This window comes from Cryptomeria japonica, chromosome 1, assembly GCF_030272615.1.
Source record: "Cryptomeria japonica chromosome 1, Sugi_1.0, whole genome shotgun sequence".
Lineage (NCBI taxonomy): Eukaryota > Viridiplantae > Streptophyta > Pinopsida > Cupressales > Cupressaceae > Cryptomeria > Cryptomeria japonica.
The window spans coordinates 590,579,278-590,602,385 of NC_081405.1; the positions used below are offsets into that span (position 1 = coordinate 590,579,278).

Here is a 23,108-nt window from a genome sequence, read left to right on the forward strand (position 1 = left end):
GGCAAGATTTAGAGCAACTAGATTCATAGTATCCTTATCGTACAACATCATTTTTTCACCTTCAAAAGATCATTCCGCTTGTAATTTCGTTTTGGTTAAACCAAAACAACAACTATTCTCTTTCTTTGCCTCAGCCAACACTTGTCAGATATTTGCATTTGGCCCCACATCAATGTTGATGGATTGGACACAAACAGAGATAAATCTACTTTGATCATAATTCTTTCCTTGACAATTTTTACATTACCTACTACGGTGAAAACGTGAGGTTTGAACTCTTGAATAGTTTGGAGTCTAATTATATCCAGCACATGGCTTCAAAGATAAGATTATAAATTCAAGAAACAAATTATGTGAAAAACAACATTATGTTTGCATATGCTTGCTAAGGAGTTAGAAGTGAAGACCGAAATGATTTTTTGCCGTTGCACCATTTTGTTTAGTTTGCTAAATCTTTAGCATCTTGTTGTAGGTTGACCTTTATAACTTCGTCTATTTTCATTTGCTTAAAGTTGTAGGAGGACTATAAGGCGAACAAACTCAAGTCATGGTGTGAATAGAGGCCCCTGGACAACTTCTGAAGATCTTCATTTGAAAAAACAAATACAGCTTCACGAAGAAAGACACTGGAATTCTATTTCTGATAAAGGAGGTAGGACATACTTTTTGGGGTAGATCTTAAACAGCCAAAATTTTGTGTTTTCACTGTGGTACAAAGATAAACTGTCCGAGCTATTGAATTTCGTAAGTGGGTGAATCAGACACCCTATTGGTAATTTGAATTGATCACAATTTAAAGAATTCAAATAGGCACATAGGTAACTATCACTGATCTAATTTTGCGAAGAGATTTGTCATTAAATATAATTGGAAGTTTAAGATAGCTGGATTTTTTAAGAACTGCTAACTACGTTCTGTGTCCAGGTTTGAAACGAACAGGAAAGAGTTGCAGGCTCAGGTGGATGAACTACCTCCGCCCCAGTGTCAAAAGAGGTCATATATCCGTTGATGATGAAGAACTCATTATCAGACTTCATAAATTGTTGGGGAATAGGTATGAGATTGCGATTGATTGATTTAAATTTTCCAGTTGAGCTTAAAGATTATTTGTATGGATTTTAGACCTAATCATTGTTGAATCACTTGTAATTATATGCAGGTGGTCATTGATTGCGGGTAGAATGTCTAGACGAACAGATAATGAGATCAAGAACTATTGGAATACACATTTGAGCAAGAAAGTCGGCAGAAAAGATCCCAAATGCACCAAACAAGGCTATAAACATCATGTTGGTGCAGCTACACATTTACAGCTCTCGTCTGATCAAAATGAACAGGTGTGCAGTGAAGCAGAAAGATGAAGGACAGTTGTGGATAATATTATAGCCACAAATGAAATCATCGGTTCAACAGAGTCCGAAGATTATTCTGTATGCATTGTCAAAGATCAGAACAGTTTTTCATATGAAGAAATTGAGAGCTTTCTGGTGGAACCAGATCGGGACATACAATGGAATATTTCTTCCAACTGGGGAAGTGTGAATTACGAACAGTTTAATGGATATGAAGAATCTCTAGTACAAGATACTTCAATCCGTATGGAGCAAATCACAGATGTATCCAATGATGCTAACAACATTTATCATGTGGATTCTCTTCCAAATTCATCTTCGTTATTATCGGGATTAATCTACCCACCTTATTTTTACTGCTTATTTCCCGACATGTCATTTAATATGATTTCAAGTGAACCATGGAACTTCCCATTTACTGCAGAAGGGATTTCAAACAATTCCTCCCCTTGAGCAGAAATACCTGCTTTGTTCTTTTGAAGAGTTAAGTAATCAATCACTTTAGATAACGGTTTGAATAGAAATATGGAGCGGGAATCCAGTTATCTATGAGCTGGTGCTACTAGAGAAAATTGAAGATCTCGTATTGTTTTGATGGCTAAATGCTTATTGATTCACAAAGTTCTAATAATATATGGTTCCTTTTAAAAAACCTTTGACAATTTGTTACGTATTCATTCACTTTTACAAAAGTTTACCTCTGGGTTCTTTTTCAGATTTTAAAGCTCCTCAGCTTATTTATTCAGTGTAAATAAAATTATTTTATAAATATGTAAACGTGTGACCGGTCGCTCTTCCAATTTATCACTGTGACATTCAATATGATGGGAATATAGCGTACGCGATAGCATTTGAACATCACTGGAACTGTAGGCAAGAATATTCTATCAGAAAAAGGTAAATAAAAAAGGAAAGTAAGAAGAATTGAAAGAAGTTATATTCTTACTCCATTGAAATGTCAAGGAGAGATGAAAAATGGTACAAGAATATTGCTATTAACTAAGGAAAAAAAATATTGGAAAAAATATCGGGAGAACTTAAATATGAAGGTCTTTATAGTCTCACAAGAAAGATAATTAAGGTAAGATGGTGAAAATAGTAGCAATTGTTTTTTAACAATAAAAATTTTGCAAACATATAATAAGTATAAAAAAGGAGAGAAAATAATAACTACAAGATAGGATATAATTTAAATAGATGTAATTAATATAGTTCTAGGTGATGTAAGTGATCATGATCATGCAATGAATCATGGTGAAGAAATGGAGAAGGTGTTGATTCTCAAATCAACAGATTGTATAACCTTAAGAATATGTCAATTTCTAGTATCAGGTTTCACAAGTGATTTGGCCAATGAACAAGAGTTAACCAAAAGGTAGATTTGTTCTATTCTTTAGGTTCTACCATACCTAGGAAAGGGTACCTTCTATCTCACCATTCAAATCCCTTTAAATATTCAATGATGGTGACAAAAGTAGATTAAACCCGACACAATCTTCAGAGGTTTATTGATTTGGAATCTTGACTTAAATATCCTCTTTATTTTCTATTCCATACTTGCATGAGGGTTTGAAATAGATACTTAAAATATTAAAATACTTTTATTTTCTACTACTGATATAAAATAATATAATTGGAAATTTAGGTGGAAGAAACCCTAAGAATAACTGAAACAAGTGCCTTCTCAATAGGGCAATGAAGTCCAAATAACAAGTATCTTCCTCTCGATTACAGTTCAAACTTTTTGGCACATTATCTGTTCATGCCTTGCATAAACATGCATAAATGTAATTTTATTAGGTTCTTCATTTTAATCCAAGTGATTCCTTCAAATTACTATGACTTATTAAGTGAATTTAATCCTGCCTTGTAGAAACTAATTGAATAAATCACACAAAACAAGAGAGTTGCTTTGATAAATCAAAAATATCCTTGATACATTGATTTAAATAATAAGAAAGAAATCAATTTGGAGACAACCATGTAGCATTTATCATATTTTAGCACAAACAATTGAAATCAGAATTTAGACACAAGATCCTTGCATTATATTATTGCTATTGCAAAAAACGTGTCACAGATTGTTGTATATATTTTTGGTGTGTTTCTTCGAGCCCCTTAAGTGGCCTTGGTTTCTCCCTTATATACAAAATGGAATAAGCGAAAAGCTTCAAACCATTACAAAAGAACCTTTCAATTACCATACTTGAAAATGAAAAGATATGCCTTTCACTTTAAAAGATAACAAAGTATAATTATATTGTTTCAAATAGTTACAATTAAAGAAAAGTGTTTTTTTTTTTTAAAATAAAAAAATGGAAACCATTAAAACATAAGGAAAAGTTGGTGATTATGAATTCAATTCATTGTCTTCATAATTCAAATAGAAACCTGTAACTAATAGGTCTGGCAAGGTTCTATTTAAAGTTGGAGTGGTCTCCATGGTCACCTGTTGTCACTTCATTGCATCGTTCCTCCGAAGTCTTCAATTATTGACTTTCCCATTGATACACGTCATAGTCACTAGGCCACTTATACTTCTACACGTCTGGGACATTCACCATGTGATCCTTCCAACTCTTATCTATTATTGCACATACCTCAGAGATGAATTTCATGTATCCATTATCCAACATTACTATTTTGCCTAGGAAGAGATTAAGGCTTTGAACACAGATGTCTCTTTTTCTTGTATATGTAAAGGATAAGTGGAGCCATTTGATCGAAATCTTTCTTCTAGTCATTCAAGCCCTTTATATATTTATCTTGATCAACAATTGGTGGGATGGTCCAATTCTTAAATGTATAGAATGAGTCAATACTATCCTTCACCATGGGTTCTTCTACTGAAATGTACTTGAGTTCTTCAATCATAGTTTTTACCATTTTTTCAGTTGTTTTGATGGCATGAGGGGCATCTGGATCTCTTTGCAATACTCTACATAAAGTGATCAAAGTATGGTGCACTAGTTGCCACCTTTTGAACAATGCTTCCAACACATTCTTATTCTCTTTAAATACTTCGAATGCTTAAATTAATAATAATTCATAGACTTTGTGCACATCGTCTAACCTATCAATGACATAGTTTACCCTATGTGTCAACATATTTTCAAATAAAAAGAGAATTTGTTGTGACATTTTTTATTTGGTATCTTCATTCATTCTTTTTAATTTCCCAATTTCTTTTTCACAATTCTCTTTCTCTTTAGTATAGCACTCGGTATTAGTATTGTGAACAAATGGATTTGAACTACATACTTATGAATAACAATTGATTTGCTTTGATTTGCCTCACCACCTTTCAACCGATCTTTCAATCTAACATTTTCAATTTACAATTTATTGATTTATTCATTCATGTCAACTTGAATATTTTCATATTCAACTAGTTATTGCACATGTTTTTCACAACATCCCTAGTGAACATTTCTAATTGCATTGTCATTGTGGCTGCCTCCAAAGGGAAGGTATCTTTGAGTATCTTGAGTATAGCAGCCCCTTTTGTTTCTTTGATCATATCAACCAACTTTGGTTTGTCTGTACTTTTAAATTTCACCCATGAAGCTGAAGTTTTTGTCTAGGGGTTATACCCTATTCCACTCACTCCTTGCTCAAAATCAAATTTTGCCACTAGCAAAGGACCTTGTTGATGTCTAACCTAATCCAATATGAACATTTATTTTACTGTCATCCATGGAATGGTCAACATATTTCTTTTTAACACCATATCTCTATCCTCATTCGAGGTGACATCGATATCATCCAGCCTCAATTCCCTAAAAAAATTTAAAGCAATTTCATCATGTCGAGACTCATTAACACCCATCATATTCATCTTCTTCTTCTCCTTCAACTTTTTCATCTTCATCTCGATCTAGAAATCCTTAAATCTAGGTGTCTTAATAAAATCATCTTCCATGAATCTTAGAGATGTGGCAATCCTTTCATCTACATGATCTTTTGGTATTGCCTCTCCCTGAGTTCAAGACCCAAGCCCATGTGCTTATTCTTCATACCCTGGGGGTGATCGTTGAGGATGATCAACTCTCTCATCATCTTTCAAGGTTCTTAAAGCACTAACAACATCATTTACATCACCAACCCTTTTAGTGTCATCATATGACACCAAGGGCACATCATCATCTTTGTTTTGTCTTTTTGGTGGGGGTGGACTAGGTGAAGATTCTTGAATAGATACTGTATTAGGAGCATCACAAATTACAACCTTTCAAAGTTATTTAAATACAAATTAGTGCTTTTAAGGATATCAAGTTCTTCAATAAAAAATCAAGGGGAACTTGGATCCCTTGTCCTTTTCTTCTCCTCCAATTTTATTAAAATGTTTCATTTTATTCTTCTTTGAAAGATCTCATCAAAAGTCACACAGTTTTCGATTACATCTTCATCCAGGACCACTTCATGAGAAACCCCTATACTAATTAATATTTTTCTCTTAACAAAGTTAATGTGACCTTCAGGGTCACATAATCTCTCTAGGCCCAATTTCAAAGAATTTTTTTTTTAATGTATCCCTACAAATCCTCAAGCACATTATATAAAATAAAGAATCTGACATATCTATCAACATGGGCTAGAAAGGTACCCTTTTTTTGCCTCCGCATTGTCTCTTTTTCCATCCACATCATTTGCCACATGAGCTCTAGGAATGCAATTCTATCAGATACAAACAATGGCATTTGATGGATGAGCCCGAGGGCAACCATAAACCTTGATCAAGGTGTACCCCTCCATATAAAACCAATCACCAAAATTATGAGTGTGCCTTGCTTCAAGTTTTTTGGCAAAAGGCTTTATCAATTCCATTGTTTAAGGTGATAATTTGTCAACATGGTGGTTCATCAAACCCATAATTTAAATAAAAAACACATCATGGAATATTTTATAATCATTTTTTTTACAATCCTTATCCCAAACATAAAACCACATTTTAATGGGCATCCTATTTCCCATTTTATTCACAATTCCCAATTTCAAGTTCTTTTCCATAGGCTACCTATTTTAGTATTAAATCAAATGACATATCAATGAGTAGTGTCTGAAGTCCCATGACCCCTTTTTCTCTTTTAATGCAACAAGCTACTCATGAAATCTCCTCTCAATCTCTTGGGAAAAATCAAATTCAAGGCTCAACTCAAAATTTTGTATCCTCATATCCATGTACATCAAAGCTTGATTGGCATTCTGTCTTTTGCATCTTCCCCCATTCTCTGGCATAAGACAAAATATGTCCTTTTAAAATACACATGAAACTCATCCAAAACAAATGGTTAATTTCCTATACTTTTCATAGTCCGGTTATAGAAACCCCTTTTGTAGTACAATGGGAGCTCATCCATCTTGTATGTTTTCCTTTACCTGACATAATCCTCTTCAAGTTCTTCCAATTCAACCTTGGTTATGGCCTTCTTGTGGAACATAAAATAATCCATAATAGTTGACCTAGTTATCACTAACAAGGGATTTCCACTAAGCATTCTCATAGATTTGGTGACATGATGATAATGTTTTTCCTACACTTGAATCGACTTGACATTCACAAACACATTTGGCACAATTAACTTGGCCAACTCCAAAGTCCATAGGTTTTGACATAATGACCTTTCAATCTCTTTTATCATAAAAGTACAAAAGCAAATCTGACTTGGCCATGCAAACTATCTTTGAAAACATTCTTGGATGAATTTCACAAGTAATAATTTTAATTTAATGAGTGTCAAAGAATGTCATTTCAACATTTACTCCATTCATATTCACAAACCACCTTATGCATCTTAAAATTTCACCACCCTTTTCAAAACACACGACTATGATGTGCTTATGTCATTCCCAATTAGCTATCTTCACTTTTATTTTTTACTGCTCTGCGGCAAACTCTCCTCAAGCCCCTCTTTCAATCTTTGCAGGACTACAAGAATAGTTAATTGCCTTACCACAAGGTCATCTAAAGTTAGGTTTGCAGATCTCGTGGGATTACGGTGTCAATATTTCTACTAACCACTATACCACAACATTACTTCTCTCCGACCACTTCCCACTGATGGTTTAGCGGTAACTTAGTTTACCATAACTCTATCACAAAATTCATGAACCCATAGCATACTACCTCTGCGAGAGCGTGGTAACAATTATAGTTTTAACACTTAAAAATTTTAAATATGATTTTAGAGGATTTAGGGAGAAAAATAGGAAGTGTGAATGTAATAGAGTAGGGAGAATAGGTTTTAGAAAACTAATAGATTACAGAAGATTGATAGAAATTTTTTGTCTTTCACGGAAGTAGAGAGAAAAAATGAACATAAGGGAAGAGAGTGAAGTCATAATAGGAAATTAAGAAATAAGAGATCCTACATGGAAGATGCAAAGATAAATGTGAAATAATTATATGAGGCTACATAGGAGTAGGAGTTGGAAAGACAAGAGAGGAAATGCCATAGAAAGAGATAAAGTTTCCATGCCAATAAGTCACAAGTTTATTTTATATGACAATGGTGGGAAACTAGAGAAACATGAAAATGAGGATAGGTAGAAAAAATATAGCAGAGGGGAATATTAAAGTAATAAAGATAAAGGAGGAAAATAATTTATATCCATAGAAGTGGACTTTTATATCACATAAAAAATATTCCATGAGAGAATATCATATTTTAGATCTTCGGGAGTAGGGATTCTTTGGTGTTCGTTGGCTGCATCTCTCACCACATTCATTATGTGTTCCTTGTAGACTTACAACCTAGTTTCAAATTATTACTTAAATTAGCTAACTTCCTCAGGCACTTGAGAGAGGAAGAGGGGTTAAAAGGGATCCCAACTACAAAAACTAAAGATGTTGTGGAAGGAGAAGGGGGTTGGAGGCACATAGAATGGTTATGGAACACCTTACAAGGGACCACTTTAGCAGGAGTTGGATTAGGGACTATCAAAAAAGATCCAAAAAGAATAAAGTTGACTACCACCTGCATCAAAGAAGAGGGTGAAGGAAAGGGGTATTCAACAAGAGGGACTAAGGACCCAAGACATTTGGACTTCTGGGAATGAAAAAAAAATATTAAAGAAGACACCTAAAGATTGGTGAAAGGAACTACAGGAGAAGACAACTCATTTGAATGGCTAGTAGAGAGATCTAGAGGAAGAAATCCTTGAATAGAAGACAAAAAGATATGATTAATCATGAATGATTGAGGAAAATAACCCTCAATAATTCCTTGAAAGGAGACCCCAAGATTAAAGAAAATTACAAGGATTGATAAACACAAGACAATGCCTCATTACAAGGATAGACTAGAGCCAGAACTAGACCAAGACCAGAAGATTAAAAATCTCTAGAAGCCACTAAGGTAGTTAATAGATATTTCTTTTGCAAAACACAAGGATAACCTTACATTTATTAGAATTAGGGAAATATTTTTTGTATAAACTAGTTGAAGAATGAATTTGGAAATTCAAGCTAGAGTTTTTATACTCTAGAAACTGGGTCAATTTACCCATATGTGATTCTAGCAAGACTAATTGTGAAAAAATGTTAAGAGGTTCAATACTAACACAAAAATGATAAAATTCCAACCTAGACCTTCCCTTAGTAATAGAGTCAATTAAGAGGAACTCACTTAAGGAGTTAGCAATCATAGTGATGATCTCCTAATCCCAAATCTCCAATAGGAGGCCTATCAAGCAAACTTAAATTAGGATGGGACTAGCAAGATGAATTGATGCATCAAGCCCTAGGTATTATTTTAAAAGAGCAAGGCATTATTTACCTACAAAATGTGGACTAGTTGTGAGAACATGGAGATAGTCTTCTTTGAGAGAAAAAAAAAATGAAATTGGCCTTTTAGGAGTGCAAACATAGTTAAGTTTCCTTTAACAACCAACTGAGAAGAAGCTCACTTTCTTGCTACAACAATGTTTACATATCTACCCACAAAATTCACACCCAAAGAATTTTCTATTTTGGCCAAGGAGAAATCCAAGGGAGATTACTTAATTTTCATGATAGTTCCAACCTTGGAATGCTAAATCTAGACCGCATTAGTTCATACGAACTTACCATTTCTTAAAATCTCTTTGCAAATAAGTGATGGGTCTAGAATTCTCACAATATTGAAAGAGGAGGAGTACCTACTTACCTTACTATGAGAGTTGATATCTACCATCCCTTCTAGACCTTTGGACTCTTTTCCATGATGAGGGCATATTGCTCTTCAGGACAAGGAATATGACCAAATTCATGAAACTTAGTATTGTTTTCTAACTCTCCCACCAAACTAACATCGTTAGCAGCTTTTGGAAGATTCTACTTGCTAAGAGAATCTCACTTACTTGTATTTGAACAAGGGGATTCATGATCACTACTCATTTCAAAATATTATGTACCAAAATTATATGTATGTATCTAATACTGATCATATTTCTTCTCACTTATTATTGACCTTTTATCTTGATATTATAGATTGAAAATATCCTATATTGGGGGATACAAACTTGTTAAGCTTTGAGTCATCTTGTCTCTCAAATATTTTAATATATGAAACATTTTCTTATCTATAATTTATAATAAACATGAGTGTAATTTCACACTCCCACTAAAATAGATGCTAAATTTAATATCCTAACTTATTGACCTTATTAATTTTACACTAGGTTTCAACCCACTTTGGAAAATCATGATTGGACCTAGTTTTGAGACCATCTCTATAAAGTTGATTTGTTCCCCTATTCCCAACCTTTTCCATGACTCATTTTATGTGGAATAGAGTACCGAATAATATTGTCCTTGAAAATTGAGCCCATCTTTCATAGAGTGAAATTTAGCTTTTCTTTGTTGGACTTCACTATAAACTTATTTTAATAATGTGTAAGTTTTAAATAAATAAAACTCCCTTACGTATTTAAAACTAGAGAAGTATTTCAAGCAAATTTAGTAAGAAATTCAAATAATTCAATAACAAGTCTATATTCAAAGTAAATAAATCAAGCATATAAGTCTAATACATCAATCATGATCAATTAAATTATGTTTCTTCATGTTGAAAGAATTCACTAACATGTTTTAGGACTTCATTTCATTACACAAAGACTTGTGTGAGATTCCATAAAAGGGCTTAACATTTTGAGGACATATCTTATAAATTAAGGATTTCCTTACATGTTTAGCCTTTGTCCTCCTTAGGGCATATATTTATATCTCATCAGTAGCCATTATAGAGGAAAAAATACTAACATGGAGTTTGACTTAGGAATGTCTGTAAAAGACACAACACTTTTCCCCTTTTTTCATGTGTGTAGGTGTAAATTTGATAATGAGAAAGTTAGAAAAGTGTACAGTAGATAATGACAGATGAGGAAAAACTTTGAATAGATTGAAAAACTTGGATTTATTACCCAATTCCCCTATCCTACTATTATAAGATGGATTTTTGGGAGAAAGTGATACAAAACCTCTTGATTGCATCTTTTATCATCTGTCATATTTTCAAACACATTCAAATTATAGAGCCTAGTATCTATGTTTGAAACATGTTGAACACTTCTAGAAGCTGAGAGGGGCAGTTGAATCAGCATGTAGAAAATAATGATCTCATTAAGTTACTTGAACAATAACATTCATCCAAAAACTTATGCATAAAAGTAAGCAACCGAATCATCAAAATCATCCACACAAGAACACTAATATTTTTATGTGGAAAAATCAAAATGGGAAAAACCATGGTGAGAATCTAATTCAAAATATACATTAACTATTTAGAATAAATAAGGCTTCCTACCAAAGATCTTACTACTTCAAACTTGCAGGCAAAGGTGCACAACCTTAGGAAACATACAAAATAAGTACTAGCACAACCGAAGATCATTTTTTCAAGGAAAGATAAAAGACAACTATCCAAATACAATAATAATAGACTAAAATTTATACAAAATAGCATCTTCCAAAATGTGGATAACAATTCATAATTTTATACTCATCTATTCTGCACAACTTCTAAACCACTTCTACACAACATATTTGCACTAATATCATCATACCATATTACATCAGTTTGATACACACAATCTCTCATCATAATATATTAAACACAACTATCTTGTTCATTATATACCAATTCGATCCACAATAATCTCTACTAGGTAAGCCAAAAGAAAAGTGTGATGTGTACATAACATTGAACCAAAATATATCATCCAAAAGGTAAAGAATACATGTGAGGGTTCACACCAAGTTTGCACACCTTCAAATCATCATCAAAAGGCTTTGCATGCACCTGCTCAAACCAATATATATAAGTTGCCACAAACTGATCTACTAAATCCAAATTCTCTTAACCGGGTCCATAAATAGAGTAAGTAGTTAACAACAAAACAAGGACAATACCTTAATAATAGTAACATTTTACTATTACAATCATCTAAGCATATCCGGTACAAATATAAGTTTTGGATCATAACATAGTTCACTAGAATAGACAACAATGAAAATTGAATAACTTCCAGACCAAGTAAGGAACATTTAAACTTTTGAAATAGCTGAAATCAACATCTGATATCTTCTGATTGACAGAACATATATCTGGATCAAGAGGATATTAAGCCACACACTTTGACTACACATCTCTTCTGATACATACTCAACATTGACACAACAATGCATTCAAACATTAGAATACATATCTAGATCAACATCATCATAAACATCAAATCCATAAGACAAAATAGGTTTGACATCAATGACAATAGAGACACTCATAAATACAACAATCTCCCCCTTTTTCATTGATGGGAAAACATTAAACTTCTATACAAAAACCATTTCTCAATAATATTTCTCCCTAGCAATATTTCCCCCCTTTCACAACAATGATGAAGGGAAACTCCTAAACCAAAAAAATACTAAATGAAACTACAACTCCCCCTAACATAAATTTGTAAAATGCATATTTGTGTAGACCAAGTTATTAAAACCCCCAGTTTGTAGACCATCTATTTGTGTGTCTTGGGGGTTGTTTGTTGGTTCTGGTGGATTCATGTTTAATATTATTTTATGTTTTATTTATGTCGGCTTCTATTTTTTGTTTTGGTTGCTTCTCCTTAATGCTAGGTTTCTCAAATCTTGTGAAACCCCTTTCTTCTACCATTTATTTTTTACATAAGGGTTTCAACCCTCTACCACTGTATCTAGTTAGAACTAGTTGCCTATGAGAATTATGAAGAGAAAATACCTTCATTAGAGAGTTACAAACCACATGGACTAAAATTTAGCCAAACAATTAAGTAGCAAGTGCATAGAGAGAGAGAAAGAGGATAATCTTCATGAATATAATGGAAGACTCCAAAAGGTTGTGATTATAGTCCATTAATTGTAATGAAAGTTGACATGCCTGCTAATACCATTTGCATAGATTGGATGAAAAAAGGTTCAAATCAAAGCGCTTAGATTAGATAAATGTTAAATAACCATAAAATATGATCACAAGCTTCATAAAAATTCAATGTTAATGCAGAGGACATGCTACTATAACTTTTTAGCTCATTCCATACCTTTCCAAACAACAATAATAAAATATAGAATAAATATGTATTTGATAAAGATAGTTTTTTCAATATGAATGATTTATAAAAGAATAGGTTGATGATTAAGAGCCAAATGTTTGTAAATAATTTAATAAGAAATGTTCAAAAGGGTAATAGGCCTTTAATTGAAAATATCTTCCAAGTAATCATCATTAGGTATGAATTTAATGTTTCCCTTATTAACTAAATCTCCTAGAGACACACAAAAAGAAAGTATTTTTTGTTAATGTTGTCTCCCATAATATCCCTAAATACTTTATAAAATTCCCAAGGAAAAATATTATTACTCAAGGTCTTGTCATTGGTCATAGAGAAAACTAGCTCCCAAAGATCAGCTTTGTTCAAGAAGATATTAAAAAATATTGCAAAAGAAATTATGAATATATTAATTAAGGAACCATCATAAGATATTGATATAGTATAGTATACTAGTTTAGAGTGTGCTCCTAGGTAGAAAAAAGTAACACGTTGTGTATTAAAAAGTATTGATAATTTCAAGGATCTCTTTGAGAACCCACTACCCCTCCAAAATTTTATTAGTTCTTGAGTGGAATGAAACATGTGTAAGGTCTAAATTAATTCTTTGGAGATCCTATCTCCTACCTCAAGTTAGTGAATTTGGGATCTAATTTCATCTCTTCTCACTATGTGAGCACCAACAAAGTATTTATATTAAAAATTGAGTATTACAAGATAATTGGTATGTCTTTAGAGGAATGGTGGCCTCATATGAACAAGGATGAAAGTGCACCAACTAACACTAATAGATTTGGAGGAAACCTGTAGTATAATTATGGTATATCTCCACCAATGTATTTAGTAATCCCCATGCATGCTACATGAATCTCAATTGTAAACATAGAATGTGCAATAACACGAGTTTGTGATAGAGAATAAAAATGAGTCCTCATAGCTTTGGTTTTGTTAGCTTTCCACTAAATATAAATTATATTGAAGAGTTATTAGGAAGAAAAAACCCAAAAAGTGAGTTTGTTTCCAATGAATAATAGCTTACAAAAGAAAAGAAGCACCAGGATGAATATATTGCATTATCTAAGAATTTAAACATTGTATTGGGCCTAGATAATAAATTAATCAAAGTGTACCATGTTGTATGATCTTGATGGTGGTTTTTATTGGAGCCAAAAACATTAAATATCATGCCTCTCTCTCTCTTTTAATGCACAAGTTGTGCCAAATATTCATCACAATCAAAATCACTATATAAAACTGAGGTGGTAGGTGATAATGAATAAATAATTTATTAGCAAATGATAGATCTTTCAAAAAGTATCATTTGAAACATAAATATTAATAACCACACATAAAAAAATATTAATATTAAAAAGAGCCTGCCATCATTGGCTAGTGGAATTACCTTTTTGAGCAACTAGTTATTGATGCCACATAAGAGAGAGAAAGGTGATGGTGAAACTATGAATTGCTTCATGGTTAATAAAATTAATGAGAAGAAGTGGAAAAAACATAGAAAAATAATTTCTTGCTAAAAGAGAATGTCTAGACCTAGAAATTGGATTTGAGCATCATGAATGCACTACTTCATTGAGGGGTTTATCAAGCCTTCAACATTCTAGAACATAACATTTATTTTCAAGTACCAAGACTCGTCACCTTGTTATCTATCTCACTAAGAGGAGAATAAATATTATGAAAGATATTGTTTCTTGAATAAAGTAGTTGTATCATGAAGTTAATCCATCATAGTTGTTTATTAGATAGAAAAAAATGTTATCCACCTTCTATCCTGCTTATTGGCTAAAGAACCTCTATTGTCCAATTAGAGGAGGGGATGCATGTTAGGTAGAGGGTTCTATTGGTTGAGACAATGGATAATTTTATAATAGATCTGACAAATATCTCATCTCACTAGAGGTATGCCTAGAGTTGTAATGAAAAACATTCTTTGGCTTAGGAAGTTTTGAAGCCATATTAGTAACTTGAATCCAAGAGATAGAAAAAAGTATAGGGTAGAGTTGTTGTTTCTAGATCTCTTGGATTTGAAATTGACAAGTATAGACCAACCTCCATCCCCTTTCGTAGGTGACATCAATGAAAAATTTGGTGGTGTGGAAGGTTAGGAAAGAGGAGAAACCAACAGACAATCTTGAGTCTTATGTTAAGATGATTTCTACGATAATCGATGTTCAATAAATTCAAGTAAATAGAACATTGAGCATAACCTATTTTCCTAATTTAAATATCAGTAATATTTCAATGTCAATGTAGAAAATGACCTCAACATAGAAACAATGCTAACATCAAGTAAAACTGAACCTTTTATGTTGAACATAAACCATGAAACCTAAATAAGAGACAATCTAACTTAAGAAAGCCAACAAAGGTAACCTAAGGAATTAAAACTAGATAGGAATCTTAATTAGAGGCAAGAAATACTATATAGTCCATGTTTTTGATAACCATTCCTAGGACTGGAAAAGAAGATATTCATATTTTATTTTATGCCAATTTATTTCATGTAAGTGGCCAGATTGGGTTCAAACGCTTGAAATATACAACGTACACTTAAAATTTGATTTAACGAAGACCATTTTAGTTTCCTTTTTTATTGTCGAATAGCTTCAACAAAGCAATAATAACAGTCAATAAGTGCATCTTATCTTTCCCTAACGTACAAGGTGATATCATCATGAACAAAGAAGAAACACGTTATTTTTTGGGGTTCAGTAAAGGAGCTATAATTTTGAACGAATGGTCGCTGCAGAAATAAATCATGATCTTCAGAAATTACATGAGATAGACTAAAAATATGAAGAATAATTTATACCTTTTCCTAATACAAGAAAACGATGTCCACTAACATGATTGAACAAGGATCAAAACTATGGAGGAAATGGAGCGAGAAATAATTAAAGCCTTATCAGACTGGTCGTTGAGCAAACCTCCGATAACAAGCTATAACGATCATGGACGTCTATATTTCTGGATCAAGACAGGAAACAATAATGAATGAAAAGCTATTACTGACAAAAGAAAACATTACTGTAAGTTTAAAATGACCAAAGAGTCTATAGTGATCTCGTAAAGATTTGTAGCTCCTAGGAGAATGGTATGGCCATTATTAAACATGATTTGTTTTACTTCAGTGGGTCATCCTACTTGTAATTTCAATTTGATTATGCCGACAAACAACTTTTCTCTGTCTTTTCCTCCACCGAGACTCGACCCTTTATCAATGTTGATGTATTGAATGATGCCACAAACAAAGAGAAATCTACTTTGATCATAATTCCCGTCTCGGAAAATATTTTACGTTATTGGAAGGAATATCTATCACATGGCTTGAATGATGAAGTTATAAATTCGAGAAACACACAATGCGAAAAACAGCATTATGTTTGCATATCTTTTTTAAGGAGTTGCGAGTGATTTTTTATCATTCTATCATTTAGTTTAGTTTGCTGAGCATAATGACGTTGTTTATTTTCATTCTCTTAAAATTGTAGAGGAACTATGAGGCGAACAAACTCAGGTATTGGTGTTAACAGAGGCCCCTGGACACCTGCTGTAGATGAAAGACACTGGAATTCTATTTCTGATAAAGCAGGTACAACATACTTCTTAAGGTAGAGGTTAAACCGCCAATATTTTGTGTTTTTTACTGTGGTACAAAGACAACCGTGAAAGCTAAAGAATTTCGTTTAGAGGGTGAATTAGAAGGCATAGTGGTAAAATCAATTGCTCATAATTTAAAGAATTCAATTCAAGGACACAGGTAACTATCAGTGGTCTAAATTTGTTAAGTGATTTGTGGTTAAAGATAATTGAGAGTTTCAGATAGCTGGCATTTTTTTAAGAACTGTTAACTTCATTCTGTGTCTAGGTTTGCAACGAACTGGAAAGAGTTGCAGACTCAGGTGGATGAACTACCTCTGCCCCAATGTCAAAAGAGGTCATATGTCCGCTGATGAAGAAGAACTCATTATCAGACTTCATAAATTGTTGGGGAATAGGTATGAGATTACGATTCATTTACTTCGTTGCTATTGCCTTCGATGGTTCTACTTTAATAGTTCCATTGATTTAAATTTTGCAATCGAGCTGACAGATTATTTGTATGGATTTTAGACCTAATCATTGTTGAATCACTTGTAATTATATGCAGGTGGTCGTTGATTGCAGGCAGAATGCCTGGACGAACAGATAATGAAATCAAGAACTATTGGAATACACATTTGAGCAAGAAAGTCTGCAGAAAAGATCCCGTATGCACCAAACAAGGCTATAAACACCATGTTGGTGCAGATACACATCTACAGATCTCGTCTGATCACAATGAACAAGTGTGCAGTGAAACAGAAAGAGGAAGGACAGATGTGGATAATATTATAGCCACAAATGAACTCATGGGTTCAGCAGAGTCCGAAGGCTATTCTGTATGCACTGTCAAAGATCAGACCAGTTTTTCATATGAAGAAATTGAGAGCTTTATGGTGGAAACAGATTGGGACATACAATGGAATATTTCTTCCAACTCGGGAAGTGCAAATTACAAACAGTTTAATGGATATGATGAACCTCTAGTACAAGATGCTTCAATCGGTATGGAGCAAATCACAGATGTAACCGATGATGCTAACCTAATATTTACTGCTTCTCTCCCGACATATCATTTAATATGATTTCAAGTGAACCATGGTTCCCATATACTGCAGAAGGGATTACAAACAATTCCTCCCCACAAGCGGGAGGGATTTGAACAGTTAAGTTTCAACCACTATGGAGCGCGAATCTAGCTATCTATGAGCTGGTGCTACTAGAGAAATTTGAAGAGCTTGTTTTGTTTTGAGGGACAACTGCTTATTGATTCACAAAGTTTTAATAATATATGATTCTTTTTAAAAACCCTTTTGTAAGTTTGTTACTTATTCATTCGCTTCTGTAAAAGTTTACTGCTAAGTTCTTTTTCAGATTTAAAATCTGCTAAGATTATTTGTTCAGTGTATATTAAAATATTTGATAAATATGTAAACCGTGTGACTGATCACTCTTCCAATTTATTACCGCCACATTCAATGTGAAGGGAATATTACGCAGGTGATAGCACTTGGAATGTTAAATTATTTGAACGTTACTGGAACTGTAGACAAGAATATTCTATCAGAAAAAGGTAAATAGAAAAGGAATGTAGGCAGAAAAAAGGGGCTGAAGCTATTCTGGTTCTAAAACAGATCTTTCGTACAGCGTTTTAGCGACAGGTTAGTCAATCACAACCGTTAATTGCAAAATCGATGGTGTAAAGCGCGCAACACGCGTGTTAGTCAATCCGTACTGTTGTTTTGGAACCAGAATAAATGCATCCGAAAAAAGGACGAGGGAAGGTATTTATAGCAATAGAGGAGTTTTATTTCAAGTAGCAAAATATTCTAGAGCAAAAAGAGTAAAGCATGTGGGAATAGGACAATAGGGACAATACAAAACTGAATGATTAGATGAAAAGAAGGGAAGAGGCATGTGTAAGAAGAGGAAGATAGATGATATCTCAAGAAGGAATGTTGTCAACGTAAAATGACGTACAGGTTTGTGGCTGTATGAGAGATTTCTTATGTTTATTTTTTGTGAATACGTATTAAATTTTTGTAATATTTAATTTTTTTAATAATTATTAAGAAATATATGTCATAGTATTATATCAATTGTATATATTAGGAATCCAACACTATTTAAAATTAGAGGAATAATTATATTATGGTACTAACAATCTAATTAGTAGAGAAAAAGGATAAATTAAGTCCAAGAAGAGAAAGGGATTAATGTGTGAGTTCAATCAAAGTAGCTAAATACACGTGAAAGTAGCAAGATAATAGTAGAAGAAAATGGATCCCAAAGTCATCTCAGTCATATAGATAAAATAAGTAATGCTTCAGTTGAATGTGTATTGGAGCTAAAGTACATAGAATCCCTCATAATGAAGAGAACATTGCTGAAACCAAAAGGAGAAAAAATGACCCCATGTGGTGAAGGAGCTTATTTAGGACTATGTGAAAGTTAAAAGACAAGTGTGGTAAGGTTATATTTAATAAAGTGTGTTGATTTAAAAGAGGCCATAAAATATCTGTGAGTCAAATATGTTTAGTGAGCATCAAAAAATGCACTTACATAGACAAGAGGCCAAATAATTATGCATCCAATGCAATTCAAATACAATAGGTATACTAAATCAATGGGATTACTAGAAACTGTGGTCTTGAGGGCCTTCTCTAAGAACATATCCATACATTTTTTAGTACCTTCCCTTTGATTGTGTAAGGGGGTGAGCCTTCAAAACGAAGGTGTAACAAAAGAATCACTCACAAGGAATTAGAGGGAAATAGATTACAGCCATCCCATATTGGTCCCATTTGTAACCATTATTCTTACAATAAAAAATTACCCAATGCATATATTCCCCTTTATGAATAGTTGGTAAACCCTCCTAGATATAACTATTTACAACTTTTACTTTAAACAACACATGTGAGTAGTAGAAATCATTAAGAAGGCTTGAAAAATATGTAATGGAAAAATCATGGATGTCCATATTTCTGGATGAGGATAGAAAAGAATGATGAATCAAACTAGTACAAGGTGAATTCTAACCGTGTGAAGAGAAATATAGGGGAAGAGATTAAGTGCATGAAGTGTTCGGAATCAAAATTGAAGAGGCGCACTGAGAAAATATAGTACGAAGTTGTAGTGTCATAAATTGTACACCCTTGCTAGTGTGGTACAATTTCACACTTAGTTTAGCACCTGCCTTAGTGTGTTTGCATCTTGCATTGTAATTTCCCTTTAATCATTTAATTAATTAATTTAATAAAATCTAAATTCTTATTTCATCACTCCTCACATTATAAAATTGGGCCCTTTACCCTAAGTGTGCCCCTTTTTATTTTCTTCCTCCAATAAATCATTTAATCATAAGCCCTAATTATGTCCTATTTCGACCTTTACGGTCCAATTTCTCATATCAAAACACCTCGAAATCAGCTATATTTTTGGGATTCACTCTAATATCATCATATCTAATGGCCCTGAAAATTTGGTGAAAAGTTGGTCGGATCGTGCCGGGAGTGCACATGGTCCTTGACTTTTTTCCTGAAATTTTGGGAGCACAATTATATGATATTATAATGCTTAACCCCAAAATATTGATGGGAAATTCAATTCCTAGGTTGGCCTAAAGGTGGAATTAAGTCAAAATTAAGATCTAGGGTTTCATACATAAGAGCTCTCTTTCTTCATTTGAAGGGAACTAAGAACAAAGATCTATCTAATCTAAGGGAGTTTTCATGAAAGAAAGCATAAGGAGCCTTCTATGTAGTGAAAGATAAGCCTAATTGGAGTCTTCAACAAAATTCAACAACATTCATCAAGCATTTTTCAAGCATTCATCATCAATTAGGAGCCTTGAAGACATTAAAGAATAATAGAAGATCCAGTGGCAATATCTCTCCCTTGGGGATTGGTATGATTTCATGTTTATTTTCATGTCTTTGTATGAGCTTCTTTACATCAATTTGCATATTTACATTCATGCTTTAGATCATTTAGAATTTTTTGTTTGAAACATTGTTATTTGCATTCACATTTACATTTAGGGTTTACTCTCATGCATGGGGTATCTCTAGTGTCTTATCATTTAGGATTTTGCATAAACACAAGGTTCTAGCACACACATTTTTAGTACATTATCGGCTATTTGTGGAGGTGGAAATCACCAACACAAAGGTTTGACTATGGAAAAACACTATATAGCCACCCAAACCTTCCCTTTTTCAGTTGCAGGTGCAGAAACAGGCATCCGATGGTAGTTTCAAATCTAGAAAAGGGATCAACACCACTCAAAAGTCTAAGAAGTGTAGAAATCTATCAAGAACAGGGGCATGGCACCCTGGTCCTGCCCAGGACAGGGGTGTGGCACCTTGGTCCTACCCAGGACAGGGGCGTGGCACCCTAGTCCCTTCATTTTGTAGTCAAATTTGACAAGTTGCAGACTCAGGACCTCCAGTTTGCAGTGTCTCACTTGTAACCTCCTATCTACAGAAACAGGACAATGGTGTGGAACCCTAATCTAGGTCAGTTTTGTTCAATTTGTAGCATTAGGTACACATCCAGAATCCTCCTCCTTTCATGCTTTTAGTATCTCAGTTTTAGATCTGCAAGTTTGTGCAATTTTGAGTTCATTTATGCTTCATTCTTTATCTCCTAATCTAGTTGATCATTCAAACCCTATTTTTTCTCATCATTTGCAATAAGAGGAATAGAAATCCTAAGAGATAATCCTTGGCTCTCTCTTTCCCACAAGAAGTAGCCAAAGTGAGCTATTTCCCTAGGCTCTTTCATATTCCCAATGTGTTGGCAAAAGTGGGATTAGGTCCTAGTCACCGGATCTCACTTTTCCCGACCCCCACAGAAGTATGTTAGAAATGAGGTTGTGTGCAGTTTAAATAATGTTTATAATATTTAATTTATTATTATGTGTGAGGTGTATTTAAGGGGTCTTAAAGGTATGCATGCCATCAAGGGTTACTATTCTTGGGTTATTTTTTGGTGTTATATGTTATATTGGGAAATATATTTAATGTGGCATCTAACATTGGCAAAATGCATTTAAACTAATACTGAAGAAATATTGATAAAGTGAAAACTTAGTACCCAATATTAAGTAAAGGGATGATGGTTTTGTAATCTCATGTTATTAGTTGCATAGTTCTATATAATACCATTTGGTTGATTTGTGTGAGCTTGTTTCTATAAAAGAAAGCACAAGGCTACTTGTCTAAGGTTGTCTAGTTGGCTTACTAAGGGGTTAAGAGCATCTATTGTTTAACATTTGTGAGGGTTTTAAGTATGGCATGGGATGTATGGTTATTATTATGTTCACATGGAGTGCTTGCATGAGATTGTGTTTTAAAAGTGTTTGAGGACTCTAAAGATGTAATATAATTACTTCATTAAAAAATAATGTATGAATTATGGATGCATTTGAAGGCTTTTTCTTTTCCTCTTGAGACTTTTGTTAGGGTACATCCTATTTCATATTTGATGGTAAGTGGTCTAAAATTTTACATATGAATTTTGAATACTTCTTTTCATAGATTTCTATATTTGGGTAATGTGATGATTTGTCATTGTGATTGGAAATTTCCTATCATTTAGTATTAGAACCATTGTTTTGGTTACATTTCCCTTGTTGGGTAAATCTAGTGTTAAGTTGAATCGAGTATTAAGTTAAATCTATGGCCTACATGGAAAGAATGAAGACATAGCAAGGTATGAGTGTCTTGTACAAGCTATTTTTTGTAAATTAAGGGTTTTGGGGTTGCATATTTTTTATTTTTTGTTGCATATTTGATCTTATGAATCTTTATTTGAAAAGTGTTTTAATGGGTGTTCATATGAGGTTTTTTGGGGAAGGTTTTACAAATGGTTTCCTCACACAAAAACATACACCATTGGAACCAAGGGGCCAAAAAAATAAAGATTTACATAAAATTCCTCCTATTTAGAATTATTTTTAAAAATACAATTATTTTTGTTGCATGCCCCCTTTGTCTGGTCGTACATGATTGAATGGGTTGTAGAAGGGAAAAATTAAAATTAAAATTAATTATTGTGCATTGCAAATTTCTTTTCTATGGCTTATCAAGTTTACTTGAAAAAGTGATTTAAAAAATTATAAAAAACAAAGGTAGTGGATTGGGGTTTGTGGATCCCCCATACTCACTAACCCCTTTACCTATATATTAACAACAAAATTGGCCACTACCAATGCTATGGGTTATGGATGGTGGGTCTCATCATCAATAGGGGCTTAACCCCTTGCCATCATGGCCCCGAAGTTTTCTATCAACCATTAGCTAGAGCTTTGATGCTCATAAATTTTTTTAAAAAAATTCTAAAAAATTGTCGCCCAATATTAAAGTTAATATTGATTTAATTTCTAAGTTAGGTATGGTTTTCATAGTTGTGTCACTCTTTCTTAGCTAGTGTTCCACTCAACTATCACACATGTGACATCATTATGAGTGGGGCCACTTGGGCACCACATAGTTGCCACCAAAGGACCACCAAACCTTGTTTTTGTAGGAGATTGGTATTTTTTGTTTAATTAAGAATAATTTGGGTATACGATGTCATTTTTTTTTA

General features: G+C 33.3%; 2 protein-coding genes across 2 annotated transcripts; both read left to right on the plus strand.

Annotated features, from left to right (window-relative positions):
* Positions 1–510: 510 nt before the first annotated feature.
* On the plus strand, positions 511–1,715 carry LOC131029072 (transcription factor MYB1-like; the record flags this gene model as incomplete). The annotated part of the gene is made up of 3 exons (XM_057959479.2): positions 511–652; positions 925–1,054; positions 1,160–1,715. Coding segments are annotated over 3 exons (474 nt in total), but the record flags the coding sequence as incomplete, so codon positions are not given.
* Positions 1,716–16,219: 14,504 nt separating this feature from the next.
* Positions 16,220–17,770, plus strand: LOC131028729 (transcription factor WER-like). Its single transcript, XM_057959070.1, has 3 exons — positions 16,220–16,524; positions 16,801–16,930; positions 17,083–17,770. Exons 1-3 carry the CDS (start codon positions 16,431–16,433, stop codon positions 17,597–17,599), a joined length of 741 nt encoding a protein of 246 aa, XP_057815053.1. The 5' UTR covers positions 16,220–16,430; the 3' UTR covers positions 17,600–17,770.
* The last annotated feature ends 5,338 nt before the right edge of the window (positions 17,771–23,108 follow it).

Excerpts from the sequence above, each read along its gene's own strand:
- LOC131028729 (XM_057959070.1), top strand. The coding sequence starts at position 16,431 with ATGAGGCGAACAAACTCAGGTATTGGTGTTAACAGAGGCCCCTGGACA. Across the intron at positions 16,525-16,800 it reads TTCTATTTCTGATAAAGCAG|GTTTGCAACGAACTGGAAAG; the intron begins GTACAACATACT and ends TTCTGTGTCTAG. Across the intron at positions 16,931-17,082 it reads CATAAATTGTTGGGGAATAG|GTGGTCGTTGATTGCAGGCA; the intron begins GTATGAGATTAC and ends AATTATATGCAG.